The sequence below is a fragment of the Benincasa hispida genome, chromosome 5 (assembly GCF_009727055.1).
Source record: "Benincasa hispida cultivar B227 chromosome 5, ASM972705v1, whole genome shotgun sequence".
NCBI lineage: Eukaryota > Viridiplantae > Streptophyta > Magnoliopsida > Cucurbitales > Cucurbitaceae > Benincasa > Benincasa hispida.
In genome coordinates, this window is record NC_052353.1 from 20,394,373 (window position 1) to 20,410,385 (window position 16,013).

Consider the following 16,013-nt stretch of genomic DNA (forward strand, 5'->3'; position numbering starts at 1 on the left):
TTGTTAATCAAATAAACCTTCATCCGAGTTAAAAGCTCTAATCGAAAATCTAGAATTTAAACTACTTCAAACTTCTAATTTTGTCTAACATTCATGTGATATCAGCAATGAATTTGTTTGAAGGTGAAAAGATGATGAAGTACTTGTCACACACTCTGATATTTAAGTCAAAGAGTGAAAGAATGTAGATGCTAAAGAGCGTGAGAGTAGGATTCATATTATCTCGTATTTATAGGGTTTTTCCATTAATCTAGATTTCCTAATCCTCATTTGGGATTGGGCATTATGTTAGAAACCCTAGGGTTTCTTTAGGCTTGGTCTTGGCTTAGGTCGAGGCCGAGAACAGTGGGCCCTACCACCTTTCCTTCTGGAATCCTCCTTTCGGGCTTATGACATCCTTCTTTTATATTCCAATCTTGATATTTCCTCTTGAAATATCAATTTTGCCCTTCAGTCTAAATTAACCCATATTAATATTCCTTCTTGTTATGTACACAAATGTGTATAACAATAAAACGAATTTAATTGGATAACACTAAATAAATTTTGAACTTATCATCCATAAGTTCTTTCCAACATATTCCAAAACTTGTATAAATATAGAGCATCTAAATGGATGAAGAAGCACATCACCACAAAAACTTGCTTTCTCCAAATAATCTAAAGAGTGATAGCAAGATGAGTTTTCAGGAAAAGGAGGAGTGGTTACCAATCCCTGATGTAACCACACCTTGTGTGAAAGAAATTGTAAATTTTGTGGTGAATCAACACAACAAAGAAAGTGGAGATGATCTCGTCCTCAAAGGTGTTATCAAAGGATGGTTTAAGGAGTTGAGTGATGTGAAAACAAAGCATCGTTTGTATATTGAAGCAACAAACAACAAAGGAGTTGTACAACTGTATGAAGCAATTGTATGTGTCATCGAAAAAGGTGATAAACAAAGAGTGAGGACACTCCTATCTTTCCATGTCGGTTATTTGGATGAGAATGAACAATTTTGGATTGAAATTCCAAATGTTGAAGAATCTTGTGTGCAAGAAGTTGCAAAGTTTGCTGTGGCAGAGTATAATAAGCAAGCTGATGATAATCTCGTCTACATTTGTACGACTCAGGGTTGGTATCAGGAGGTGAATGCAGAGTATGGCCTATTGTTCGATCTTCGTATTAAGACGAAGGATTGTTTCGGACGTGTTCGTGAATATAAGGCTTTGGTTTCGGAGGACAGACAACCCAATGAGAAAATTCGAATACTCATATCTTTCAAACTTGTACCCAAGAAAAGTTGAAAACTTACTATCTATGTATGTTCTTATATTATGCTTTCTATCTATGTCCTTGACTACTATATCGGTAAATAAAATGTCAAGTGTTAATTATATAAGGCTTCTTAATAACGTATACTAATACCAATAAACTACGATCCTAAATTTCAAATTAATTTATCTAGAAATAATGTGGAATATAAATGTGACATCAAATAATCAAGACAATCAAGAATAATTGAATTTATTCATCCCTTTGGACTAACTCTTCATTTTTTCTTTTTGATCTCTCTTACCATTCTCTAGTTTTTCATTGTTTTTTAAATCTTTTTTTTCTAAAATTTTTATTTAATTATTTGTATTTTTTTCTCTCCTAGAATCTTACGTCCTCTTTCTTACTTTATTCCTCTCTCTAAAACTTTTTCTTTCGAACTTTTGTCTCGTCTTTATATTTGAAAATCTTTATAAATTTTTAAGGGTAAAAAGAAAAGTTAAAAATTCTCCTTTTGTAATACCTTTTGATATATATATATATATATGACATGTGAGATGCACATGAATTAAAATGATTATGACTTAATTTTAATTTTTATGAGTTGTTTAATTAATTTAGTAAATGTACTATGAAATGGAACACTTTTAAAGAATTAGTATTCTAAACTACGTTATTCTCTGTTTTATTGGCTTCTTTTTAGAATAAAATTTTAAATAAATGACCGGACTAACTCAAACCAACCCAACTCAAATATTTTATGGTTGAGTTGGATTGGATCATTTTTTAAAAAGGGTTATTTAGGTTGAAAAAATTTACAATCCAAACAATCGGATTGGATCTAAAAAGTCTTTCAACCTAATCCAATCCAATCCATGACACTCTTAGCTAAAACTTGTCAGTGGTTTTTTAAATCAAATAACATTTACATTTTCAATACTCAAATCTTTCAAAGTTAGACCATAGAAATGTTGAAAACTTACTATTTATGTGGGTTGTTATGTTATGTCTATGTCCTTCACTATTATATCTTTAAATAAATAGTCAAGTGTTAATTAAATAAAGCTTTTCAATTAAATATTCCACTCTCTGTGTGCAAGTTGTTTTCTTTTTTTTTTTTCCTTTTTTTAAAAATGAAAATTTCAAAATGGTTAAGGGTGTCTGGACAATGAGCCAGTTATTATATATTGGAGTACAGACAAATTTAATGTTAATACGAAATAGTGGATAATGTATTAAAAAGAGAAAGAAATGATACATAGTAAATAGTGTAACAAAGAGAGATTTATAATATTACTACTACAGTTAAGTCTATCAACAAGTGTATAACATCATTTAAAAAAAAAATTAAATATAGTCAAGTCTATTAGCAATAGACTTCTATCGTTGATAGGCTCTTACTAATGATATGGTCTATCACTGATAGACTCCTATCAATAATATAGTTATCACGGATAGACTATTTAAATTTGACCATATTTATAATTTTTTTTCATTATATTATATCTGTTAATACGTTAAATCTAATGTCTATATTTGCAACTGTCCCTATACTTAATTGTAGGTTAAAATAATTGGAAATAACAACTATTATAATTGAAGTCTTGATAATGAAATGAGATACAATAACTCACTCCACACTCACGTGAAGTTAAGGGTCCAAACACCCCGCAAATTTTTAATTTAAATAAAGAAGATATTTATGTTATAATTAATCGCTTGTATCCTAAAGTTCAAATTTATCAAAAAATAATGTGGAAAATAAATAACATTTGATGTCAATAAAATAGGGTAAAAATAATTGAATTTATTCGTCCCTTTAGACTAGCCCTTTTTTTTTTTTTTTTTTTCTTTTCTATCCTCCTTTAGTTTTTCGTCATTTTTTTTAATCTTTGTTCTAAATTTTTTATTTTATTATCTGTATTTTTTTCTCTCTACAATTTTACCTCATCTTTCTAACTTTATTCCCTCTTTAAAATATTTTCTTTCGAGTTATTGTCCGTCTTTCTATATTCAAAATGTTAAATAATTTTTTCTTCGTAAAATGTTCATTTTTACTTTATTTTCCTCCATAACTATTTTTGTGTTATAATTTTCTGACTCTATTTTAAAACTTACTTACAATTTTATGGAGGAATTTCAATACTCAAATTATTTGTGTAAATTTGTCTCCCTTTTTTTATTTCTAAATTTCATTTTACATTCAAAGTATTGTTTCTCTAAAGTTTATGTTCTTTTCTCTAAACTTAAATTACATAAAATTATTTTTCAAGAACATAAACAATCATGTTTCTAGGCATACATTTCAGTCATACGCGAAACAACACCAATTTATCACTCTTATGTAAAAGGATGTACTAGCTCGATATGTATCCACCTTTATCCTAACAGTTGCTTTTCGTGACCATTGACATCAATTTTATCTATTGGACTCAATAAACATATTTTGAGAGTCGTGTTCTATTAAAAAAGGTAAAGTAGGAGAGCTATTGCATCCCATTAACATTAATATACCTATTGCACTCAACGTATGCCTATATTTGAAGAATAGTATCCTATTAAAAAGGTTAAAGTATGAGAGTATACTAAAAAACAGTATCCCTAAATTAAAGATGAAACAAAAGATTCTCTTCTATAGTGCAATTTATATATACTTGTGTGTGTATGTGCACGGCGTGCGTGTGTATGAAGTAAGATATTTTTATTGATAATTTTAAATAGTCTTGAGTAAGGATTTGTATATTTTTCAAAGGATTTTAAATCTCGTTTTATTAATCCTTTATTAATAAACCAAATAATGATGGAAAAAAAAGTTTAAAGACTACATGGAAAAAAGAAAAAAAAAAATAGAGAAGCTACACAAAAAAAAAAATGAAAACAATTGAGGACAAAATAGGAATTGCGAAACCACAATGTAAAAATAGAACGAGAGAGTAGAAAAGAAAGAAACAGAAGGCATAAAAGGTAGTATATAGAATAAAGAGATCTGATTTAAGGACAAAAAATACATTATTAAAAGTTTAAAGGTAAAGAGTATATATATATATATATATATATATTAAAACTGAGGATTTTAGAAAAGTTTTATTGGACAATTTTGTCCCTGCTTTTTTTACTTATTTACACAAATGTTATTAATAATTAATTATAATTAGTAAATTCCTTGTTGACATACTAGCATTATCAAAAACTCTTGTTGATGTACTAATAGCTTCGTTGGAAATCTTATTTCATACAATCCTACTACGTGGTTTATGATTTCTAATATGATCTTGTAAGAAAGTAACATTTATCAGTACAAATACTTTATTTTCTTTTGGATCATAGAAATAACTACCTCTCGTTTCTTTGGAATAACATAGAAATAGACATACTTCTGAACGAGGTTCCACCTTATTTGGATTTGTATTTAGCACATATATTGGACATCTCCAAATTTTGCAGTGATGTAAGCTACCTTTACAGTCTCTCCATAATTTAAAAGGTGTTTCTGAACACTTTTTGATGGAACGTTGTTCAAAATGTCACTTGCAGTCTCTACTGCATATCCGAAAACAAGTTTGCTTACTAAGCATAGTTCATCATAGACCGAACCATGTCTAACACGATTTGTTTCTCCTTTCTGATCTACCACTTTGTTGAGGTGTACCAAGTGCTAAGAGTTGTGATCTGATTCCATTTTCTTGTTAGGTTTTATGCCCTAAACTCGTGATTTGTAAATAAATAAACAATTTACTAATGATTAAATAAAATAATTGTTATTTTATTTTACGTCTTTATTGCATAACTAAATCAATAAAAAAATTCAGCATGAGAGTTGACTAATATGTAGTTGACATACAGTGGATTATGCTCAAGTAATAACCGAAATAGTCTATAGTAGATGTATTAGGTTGGGTGCTTTATTCTAGTAACATTATGGGTATGACCCACTTTGTAATCATTACAAACGATGTAATCCAAATCGTTCATGCAAAGACATGTGAGTGGAGGTATAAGACTGGACAGATAATAAATAATCTCTCTATAACTCCATTAATTGAAGAGATTGAGGCAATGAGACGAATTCACTTTGAATCAACTGTTGGTAGCCTTATGTATTCAATGTAATATACCACACTTGATGTTTGTTATGCAGTAGAGATTTTCAGTAGATATCAATCCAATCCAAGATTACCTCACTAGACAACAATCAAAACAATCCTCAAGTACCTTTGGAGAACGAGGGACTATATGCTTATATATGGAGATAAGGATTATCCTTACAGGATACATAAACTCTAACTTTTAGACTGATCAGGATTCTCAGAAATCCACATCAGGGTCAGCATTACTCCGAATGGAGGAGGTATAGTTTTACGAAGCATCAAGCAAGGATGCATCGCAGACTCCACTATGGAAGTTGAATACACAGCTACTTGTGAAGTTGTAAAAAGGTTGTTTGGCTTAAGAAGCTTCTTAGTGATTTTAAAGTTGTTCCAAATATGCCTTTTCCCATCGCACTTTATTGTGATAACAGTGGTGTTGTGGCAAATTCTAAGAAATCTATTAGTCACCAAAGAGGCAAATACATTGAGCGGAAATATCACTTGATTCATTTGTAGGCTTCATTCCTGCCTTACCCTTCCACCCTCTTTCACTTTGATCCACACTCATCTTCTTAAAGGTTATTATTTTTAATCTCTACCTTTCTCTTCTATCTCCATTGTTTTATGATTATAATATATAGGGTTTCTCATAGACGACATACAAGGGAGAGATTTATTCTTGCTTAGCTTTAAAATTTTACCAAAATTCACTATATATATATATATATTAAAGCTTTAGAGGTGATTTCTTACAACTCCAAGTTTGGGTTATTGGGATGTGTATTTGTTGGCTTACTTTCTATATTGAATGTTCACTACAAGAAATAATAGATACGATAGCTAACGAAAAAAGATATAATAGATCTTTTATAGCCTTTTTTGAATGTCCTAACAGTCCATGTTATTAAAAGTCCAAAACTTTTAGTAACGTTTTTTGTTCACTATGCAAAATACTATTAAAAACCTAAAAAGTATAGCATGTTTACCTTGCTATGAAAATATATTATAGCATTACTAACTAAAGCTATAATAAGTTTCTATAGCTTATAAAGTGAGATATTATAACTTTGTAATAGCATTTTATTTATGTTATTATAAGTTTTTAGAAGCCTTTTGTATGCAATATTATGAAGATTTTATAGCCTTTTCTTAATGTTATTAAAAAAATTTATAGCATTTTCTCGTCAATGATAAATTACCAGTTGTCATAATGGCTATTTTTAGCCAATTTTCACTATTTATAACAATATGGCAAACCATTTCACTAATATTCATCAAATTTCATGTAAATGATAGCTAGAAAATATGTATTGATTATATATATTAAAGTATCATGACACGTAAAATATCACAAGTCTCATCTCATAATTGAAATTTTGTAATCATTTACATGACACAATTAATTAATGTAATACAATGAAAGAAAGTTATAAAGAAATTAATACAAAGTGATTAGCAAAATACAAGATTCACCAACTTTTGAATATTTCGGTAATGAGTACAAAATTCAAGGATTAAGTGAGTTGTCATCTTCATTCTTCATCAATATGCAAAGTCTTATTCCACCAACCTACCAAAAAAAATCCAAAAAAAAAATCATAGACACTAGTTTACTAGGGGAAGAAGATCATCAACCATCAATTCTAAGTCGCTAACCTCTTGCTTTGTGCCTTAAACCACTTAAAAGAGCGAATAATGTTTCAACTTTTTGTAGTTGCCAAAATTTACTATTAAGAGGAAACCTTCTCATTATTTGATTCAATTCCTCAATTAATATACAAATATAAAGTATAACTAAGTAACTTTTTGCTGAATCTAAAGTCTAAGATCTTAAGGTTTATTATATTCCAATGGTAGTGTTCGGATGAAGAAACGATATCGTTAATTTGACTCCAAACTGAAACAAAAGAAATTTGTAAATATCGAACTACTCCTATCACTACTAAAACGTAGCAACAGTGGTAAGTCCAAGTCGATCCACAGAGAAGCGTGATTGGTTTCGTTGAGTTAATTTTCTAACTAGAGCGATAAATGGGGGTTTTGGTGTGGAAAAAATAATATGTGTGAAATTGAAATAAAAGGGGTAAATGCAATCTAGGAAATAAGTCTATCTAATTTCTAGAGCAAGAGAGAGTTCCTATGCAATTTTTTTCATTAGGCACCAATTAATTATGTTGAATCTTTCAATCCCTCAACCTATTAGAAATTTTAATAGCCCAATTAGCCACTTTTGATTAAAAATCCTAACCAGTACTAATTTAGTTAAAACTTTTCATTCTTAGCGACATACAAATTAAAACTGAAAAGCATTAAGAAATGGATCAATTGTTGAGACATACTACAAGTCAGAAAACCATATTTTGTAGCATGATTTATTTGGAAAGATTATACTAGGGCATACATGAGTTTGGCTAGAAAAAGTCTAGACCCTAAACATGTGATCCTAATAAATGCAACTGAATCAATTAATGATGCATAGGCTAGAATGATTTTGCAAACAAGAATTTCAAAAAAATTAATTTTTCAGAAGAATCTATCAAAACTCCATTAATATTAAAACAAATCCATCCAAAGAATTCACAAGAGTACAGTTAAATTAATTAGAAAACCTTCAAGAAATTAACATAAGGCTCCTGCACAAAGAAATTAGATAGAGATTACCTCTCAATTCATAGACAAATCAAGAACAAACCTCCAATCCATCGATTACAACCTAAAAGAAAATAAAAACTAACCTAAAGATACTGAAAATTAAAGGAAAAGGAAGAAGAATGAAGATTAACTTCGACCTCCATCGATTTGGCCTCAAAAATTCGTAAAACGACGCTGTAAAACGACGTCGGGAGTTCCCCCGAGAACTCCCAATGCAATTAGTGGAACTCCCGACGCCCTATACATGCATCGGGAGTTCCTCGACTAACTCCCGACGCAATCCTTTCATACGTCGAGAGTTCCTCTCCCGACGGATTTTTCCCGACCAAACTCCCGACGACTCATTATTCGTCGAGAGTGCCTCTTCCGATGCATTTTTCACTCTTTTCCAACGAAATGTGACGTCGGGAGAAGTTAGATTTCTTGTAGTGTGTGCAAGATAATGCAAATTTTGTAAGTATAGAGACTAAAATGATATTTTAATCAAAATTTTATGACTTAATTTCTTTTAATAAAATTTAAGTTTAAAATTTATTTCTAATTAATGGTCTAATAGAACCACCCCCATTTTCTTGGAAAATGGTTAGAAATAATCTCCTAAAGTTTTCACTTTTCAAAATTAGCACGTTTTTTTAAAAATCATCAAACTAGTTTTTTCAGTCCATCTCGGGCGAAATCGACCACCGAGATTTTAAAAAATTAAAAATTTCTAACTCATCGATTATCTCGGACAGTATTAACACCGAGATTTTACCGATTTTACCAATTTTTTCAAATATTATATAATCTTTTCAAATCTTATATCAAATCTTGTTTTAAAATTTTCTCCAAATTCAATTTTTTTACTAAATCTTATATCAAAATTTTACATATTTTTTCATATATTTGCCCTCATTTTTATTTCTACAATTATATGAATTTCCAAATGAATTTATCAATTATGAGTTTCCAAATGGATTTCAAGTACACTGTGATTTTTAAATTTTGTAAAATATCAAATTTTGCAAATAAAAAATGAGGATATAAAAAATATAAAGAATCACAGTGTTAATCTGCCTGATTTCGCCCAAAAAGACAAAATATATAGGAATCTCGATGTTAATTTTACCCGAGATACACTGAAATTCTTTATATTTTCAAAATCTATCTTAACTTTTTTTTGTAAAAAAATTGATCTTTGAGCGGAAAGATTTGAAAAATTAGATAAGATTTGATATAAAATTTGAAAAAATACATAATATTTAGAAAAATTGACAGAATCTCAGTGTTAACTACCCATTAGGAAACAAAATACTTCTAATTAGGAAATACAAATACTTTAAATTGTATAGAGAATCAGTATCAGATACGTATATAGGAAAGAAGCAAAAATCAGATAAAGGAAAGAATAAAATAAAATAAAAAGAAGAAACAAAAACTGAGAAAGAAAATAAAATGAAAAAGTGGAGGGAAGAAGCAAAAATCGAAAAAGAGAAAGAAAATAAAAAGACTAAAAAAAAATGTGTACAACAAAATAAGACAAGAGAGGGTGAAATTGGAAATTAAAAAAAAAAATCAAAGATTGTTGACATATTAGCATTATCAACAACTCTTGTTGATGTACTAATAGCTTCGTTGGAAATCTAATTTCATACAATCCTACTACGTGGTTTATGATCTCTAATATGATTTTATTGTAAGAAAGTAGTATTTATTGATACAAATACTTTATTTACTTTTGGATCATAGAAATAACCACCTCTTGTTTCTTTGGATAACCTACAAATAGACATACTTCTGAACGAGGTTCCAGCTTATTTGTATTTGCATTTAGCGCATATGTTGGACATCTCCAAAATTTGTAGTGATGTAAGCCACCTTTACAGTCTCTCCATAATTTAAAAGGTGTTTCTGAACACTTTTTGATGGAACGTTGTTCAAAATGTCACTTGCAGTCTCTACTGCATATCCCAAAACAAGTTTGGTTACTGAGCATAGTTCATCATAGACCGAACCATGTCTAACACGATTTGTTTCTTCTTTCTGATCTACCATTTTGGTGAGGTGTACCAGAAGCTGAGAGTTGTGATCTGATTCCATTTTCTTGTTGGGTTTTATGCCCTAAACTCGTGATTTGTAAATAAATAAACAATTTACTGATGATTAAATAAAATAATTGTTATTTTATTTTGCATCTTTATTGCATAACTCAATCAATAAAAAAATCCAAGGTTATTTGCATGAGAGTTGAACAGTCTGTAGTTGACATACATTGGATTATGTTCAAGTAATAACCGAAATGGTCTATAGTAAATGTATTAGGTTAGGTGCCTTATTCTGGTAATATTATGGGTATGACCCACTTTGTAATCGTTACAAATGATGTAATCCAAATCATTCATGCAGAGATATGTGAGTGGAGATATCCTATACAAAGAGTTTGAGTAAGATTGTACCGATAATAAATAATCTCTCTCTATAACTCCATTAATTGAAGAGATTAATATTTCACAGGATGATCATATGTAACTCGATCTTAATCCTGAGCAAGTTATAAAATTCTCCCTAGAGAGCTCATCCTTTGATTTGCATGGGTGAGAGTGACTCGAGTCGTCCACTTTTATAAGCCTTACGTTTTGGAGACTTGACCGAATAAGGAGTTGGAAAGGTATTTTCACAAGATATAATTCAATCATTCTCATATAGGGAAAATAGATGAATAGTTCTCTTAAGTGTTGATTTCAGGACTTGAACAATGGAACCCTATCCTTTCATTGGCTCGAGAGGGACTTGGTTTATGGTTGAATCATGAACAAATTGTTCATTAGAAGATTAGTGGTACTTAAGAATAAAGAGGTAATTACAAGGGTAAAGCAGACATTTGATCCAACTGTAATTATAAACAACTCATGAAAGAATAACTTACGGTAAATGATTATATCCATGGACGCAACATGTTTTACAATGCATAAGAGTGCAACTATGGGTCTATAATGGTTTACCTCATAGTTAATGGATGTCGATTAATTTAATTAAAGAGTTTAATTAATTAATCTCAAATCATTGAATTTATAATTTATAGGTCCATAAGGTCTCTTGCTAGCTCACAAGGGGTTAACAAGATCCAAAAATTTTGAAAGGATAATTTGAAATGTTCAAATTTTATTTAAGAAAATATATGTTAATTACATATGATACAAACATAATGTATATAGATATATTATAATATATAGTTAATTTTGAATTAATTGATCTATACAAATGAGAGAAACGTATATTTGAATATGACTCAAAAGTTTACATAAATATTAGATATTTAATTATTTGGATCAACTAATTATTTTAATTATTATTTCATTTAATTTAATTCTTTTAATTTGATTTAAATTAAATATAATTAAAAACACTCCCCTTAATGAAGGGGGTGAAGGAGTGGAGGAGAGAGAATTGCAAACTCTCCTGACACTTTAAAACTTAAATCGTTGTATTTTGTAAAAATGGTTGAAAGTTTTTTATCCAACACACATTCTCCCTATCAAGCTTTCTCTTAATAATTTTGATAAAGAAAAACTTCTCAGTAAAATTCATGTCATCTCTATTCTCTTAATCTTTTAGAGGGAGGTTCCCACTATAGGTATGTAAGACCTAACTGCAGCAGAAAACATAGAACCTAATTCGTTATTCGTTTGGGTTTTCTGAAATAACCATACACTAGGAAATTCCAAAAAAAAATTACAAAGATCAAAATAAACAAAATTTAGTCTACTGCAATATTACCTTAGGTTAAGCATACATAAACTAAATCGATAATTCAACAGAGAAAATGAGAAGAAACCTTTACCTTTGTTGAATCCAACAAAAGTCAATTCCCAAATTTTATTTCACAAAATTAACACTACCACAAGCGTCGCCTCCTTATCCTCTGAGAATTTGTTGAGGGGTTTGTGAAAACCAATTGAATTGGGAAAAAGAAAAAATGAAGATTTTTTTAGAGAAATTCCAAAAACACAGAACTCTTCTATAGATTATCTTGTCACCTCTTGTAAAACAATACGTTGTTTTGAATAAGGAGAGAGAAAAAGTGAAATGTGGGAATCAACTCCACGTTTCTGTTAACACCCTACGTGGGAGTTAACTCTTAATTAAAAGTAAATTAATTAATTAAATAATTAAATAATTAATTTAAATTAAAATAATTAATTTAATAATTAATATTTAATTAAATCTTATTTAATTAATGATTTCATTTAAATTATATTTAAATGAAACATCTCGCACATAACCTATAGTTTTAATTTAATTAATTTAATTAAATTAAATAATTCATGGATGGGAATAATCCATGGATATAAGGAATGTATGAGAATAGTTTATTCTGATGACTAAAACTTTAAAACTTATACCAAATACGGGATGTGTATCTCTTACACATTCCCGCATTTATTCTCACTTGATCAATTTCCTCAATCCAAATGCTCCCTAAAATTTTTTAAATTTATCTTCTCTAGGTTAAAAGTAGAACATATTCCTTTGACATATATTCGCAAACTTGTATAATAAAAAAATATAGTATGTTCTTAATAAGCATCACCCCAAAAATTTTGAGCTAAAAGTGGAGTGGTACAAAATCTGTGATGTGACAACTCCTTGTGTCACTACAAGAAAAATGGGTTCCCCCAACATCTAAATCGATTGTCGGGAGTTTGGTTGTCAGGAGAAAGGGTGTCTCTCGACGCCGTAAAATGACGTCGGGAGTCTCGGGAACTCCTGATGCAGTTAGTGGAACTCCCGACGCCTTATACATGCATCGGGAATTCCTCGACTAACACTCGACGCCGTCCTTTCATGCATCGAGAGTTCCTCTGCCGACGGATTTTTTCCGACCAAACTCCTAACGACTCATTATTCGTCCGGAGAGCCTCTTCCGACGCATTTTCTACTCTTTTTCAACGAATAGTGACGTCGGAAGAAGTTAGATTTCTTATAGTGTGTGCAAGATATTACAAATTTCGTAAGTATAGAGACTAAAATGAAATTTTAATCAAATTTGTATGACTTAATTTCTTTTAATAAAATTTAAGTTTAAAATTTATTTATAATTAAAGGTGTAATAGAACACCCTCATTTTCTTGGAAAATGGTTAGAAATAGTCTCCTAGTTTTCACTTTTCAAAATTAGCACGTTTTTTTAAAAATCATCAAACTAGTTTTTTCAGTCAATCTCGGGCGAAATCGACCACCGAGATTTTAAAAAATTAAAAATTTCTAACTTATTTATTATCTCGAATAGTATTAACACCAAGATTTTATCGATTTTACCAATTTTTCCAAATCTTATACCAAATCTTGTTTTAAAATTTTCTCCAAATTCAATTATTTTTACCAAATCTTATATCAAAATTTTACATATTTTTTCAAATATTTTCCCTCATTTTTATTTCTACAATTATATGAATTTCCAAATTTCCAAATGAATTTATCAATTATGATTTTCCAAGTAGATTTCAAGTACACTGTGATTTTTAAATTTTGTAAAAATTAAAATTTTGCAAATAAAAAATGAGGATATGAAAAATATAAAGAATCGCAGTATTAATCTACCCGAGATTTCGCCCAAAAAGACCAAATATATAGGGATCTCGATGTTAGTTTTACCCGAGATACACTAAAATTTTTTATATTTTCAAAATCTTACGTAACTTTTTTTTTGTAAAAAAATTGATCTTTGAGCTGAAAGATTTGAAAAATTAGATAAGATTTGATATAAAATTTGGAAAAATACATAATATTTAGAAAAATTGACAGAATCTCAGTGTTAACTGCCCAGAAGCACAAATACTTCTAATTGTATAGAGAATCGGTATCAGATACGTATATGATACAGATACGTCAAGATACGTGTCGGATACATGATTTGAATTATCTGTTTTTTTTTAAAAAAAAATCCAAATACACGTATCTTCCTCTAGATATGTGAAGGAGATATGCAGGGTTTTTTTTTCAAGTTTAAGCTAAACCACTTAAAAAACCCAACTCATGACCCATTTTATTAAATGTTTGAGAGTGATTTTAAAATCATCAAAATCACTTTTTTCAGTTTTAAAATCACTCAAAAATAAAATTTTAATTACTCTAAATTAATTTATTTTTCAATTTTAAACTTTTAAATACAATTTTCATATCGTCAAAATTAGTTTTGAAGGATTAAACATGTTTCACAATTATTTTTAAAATGACAAAAAATTTTAACCGTTTGAAAATCACTCCCAAACATAAAAGCCCACTTAAATTGAGCAATCTAAAACAAACTAAATTAAAAATGATAAAGACATAAAAAGTTAAAAGAAAAACCCAAAACGTAATTAAAATTTTCATTCTTCTCTTCTCTCTAACTATCTAAATCATGATTCACACTTCCCCTCCCCCTTCATCCTCAATTTTATTCTTCCATATTCATCTTCTACTCCTTTCCTACTGCCTGCTCTAAAGCTCAACCACCACTCAACGTTAGTGATTTTTTTTTTCAAGTTTTCATTCTCTTCTTGAATCTATTTTAATCTAACTAAAAATATGTATCATAACAATTAATTGGACATTAACCCATATTAATATTCCTTCTTGTTATGTACACAAATGTGTATAACAATAAAACGAATTTAATTGGATAACACTAAATAAATTTTGAACTTATCATCCATAAGTTCTTTCCAACATATTCCAAAACTTGTATAAATATAGAGCATCTAAATGGATGAAGAAGCACATCACCACAAAAACTTGCTTTCTCCAAATAATCTAAAGAGTGATAGCAAGATGAGTTTTCAGGAAAAGGAGGAGTGGTTACCAATCCCTGATGTAACCACACCTTGTGTGAAAGAAATTGTAAATTTTGTGGTGAATCAACACAACAAAGAAAGTGGAGATGATCTCGTCCTCAAAGGTGTTATCAAAGGATGGTTTAAGGAGTTGAGTGATGTGAAAACAAAGCATCGTTTGTATATTGAAGCAACAAACAACAAAGGAGTTGTACAACTGTATGAAGCAATTGTATGTGTCATCGAAAAAGGTGATAAACAAAGAGTGAGGACACTCCTATCTTTCCATGTCGGTTATTTGGATGAGAATGAACAATTTTGGATTGAAATTCCAAATGTTGAAGAATCTTGTGTGCAAGAAGTTGCAAAGTTTGCTGTGGCAGAGTATAATAAGCAAGCTGATGATAATCTCGTCTACATTTGTACGACTCAGGGTTGGTATCAGGAGGTGAATGCAGAGTATGGCCTATTGTTCGATCTTCGTATTAAGACGAAGGATTGTTTCGGACGTGTTCGTGAATATAAGGCTTTGGTTTCGGAGGACAGACAACCCAATGAGAAAATTCGAATACTCATATCTTTCAAACTTGTACCCAAGAAAAGTTGAAAACTTACTATCTATGTATGTTCTTATATTATGCTTTCTATCTATGTCCTTGACTACTATATCGGTAAATAAAATGTCAAGTGTTAATTATATAAGGCTTCTTAATAACGTATACTAATACCAATAAACTACGATCCTAAATTTCAAATTAATTTATCTAGAAATAATGTGGAATATAAATGTGACATCAAATAATCAAGACAATCAAGAATAATTGAATTTATTCATCCATTTGGACTAACTCTTCATTTTTTCTTTTTGATCTCTCTTACCAATCTCTAGTTTTTCATTGTTTTTAATCTTTTTTCTAAAATTTTTATTTAATTATTTGTATTTTTTTCTCTCTAGAATCTTACATTTCCTCTCTCTAAAATTTTTTTCTTTCGAACTTTTGTCCCCTCTTTAGATTTCAAAATCTTTATAAACTTTTGAGAGTAAAGTAAAAGTTAAAAATTCTCCCTTCATAATGCTTTTTGACATATATATGTATATATAAGAAATGTGAGATGCACATGAATTAAAATGATTATGACTTAATTTTTATGAGTTGTTTAATTAATTTAGTAAATGTACTATGAAATGAAACACTTTTAAAGAATTAGTATTCTAAACTACGTC

At 29.4% G+C, this 16,013-nt stretch overlaps 2 protein-coding genes across 2 annotated transcripts; both read left to right on the plus strand.

The window, feature by feature from the left end:
• The first annotated feature begins 612 nt into the window (after positions 1 to 612).
• On the plus strand, positions 613 to 1,287 carry LOC120077251. The gene has a single exon (XM_039031147.1). The coding sequence runs from the start codon at positions 613 to 615 to the stop codon at positions 1,285 to 1,287; it is 675 nt and encodes a 224-aa protein (XP_038887075.1).
• A 13,433-nt stretch (positions 1,288 to 14,720) lies between these two features.
• Positions 14,721 to 15,395, plus strand: LOC120077253. Its single transcript, XM_039031148.1, has one exon. It carries the CDS (start codon positions 14,721 to 14,723, stop codon positions 15,393 to 15,395), a length of 675 nt encoding a protein of 224 aa, XP_038887076.1.
• Positions 15,396 to 16,013: the final 618 nt, after the last annotated feature.

Excerpts from the sequence above, each read along its gene's own strand:
- LOC120077251 (XM_039031147.1), top strand. The coding sequence starts at position 613 with ATGGATGAAGAAGCACATCACCACAAAAACTTGCTTTCTCCAAATAAT.
- LOC120077253 (XM_039031148.1), top strand. The coding sequence starts at position 14,721 with ATGGATGAAGAAGCACATCACCACAAAAACTTGCTTTCTCCAAATAAT.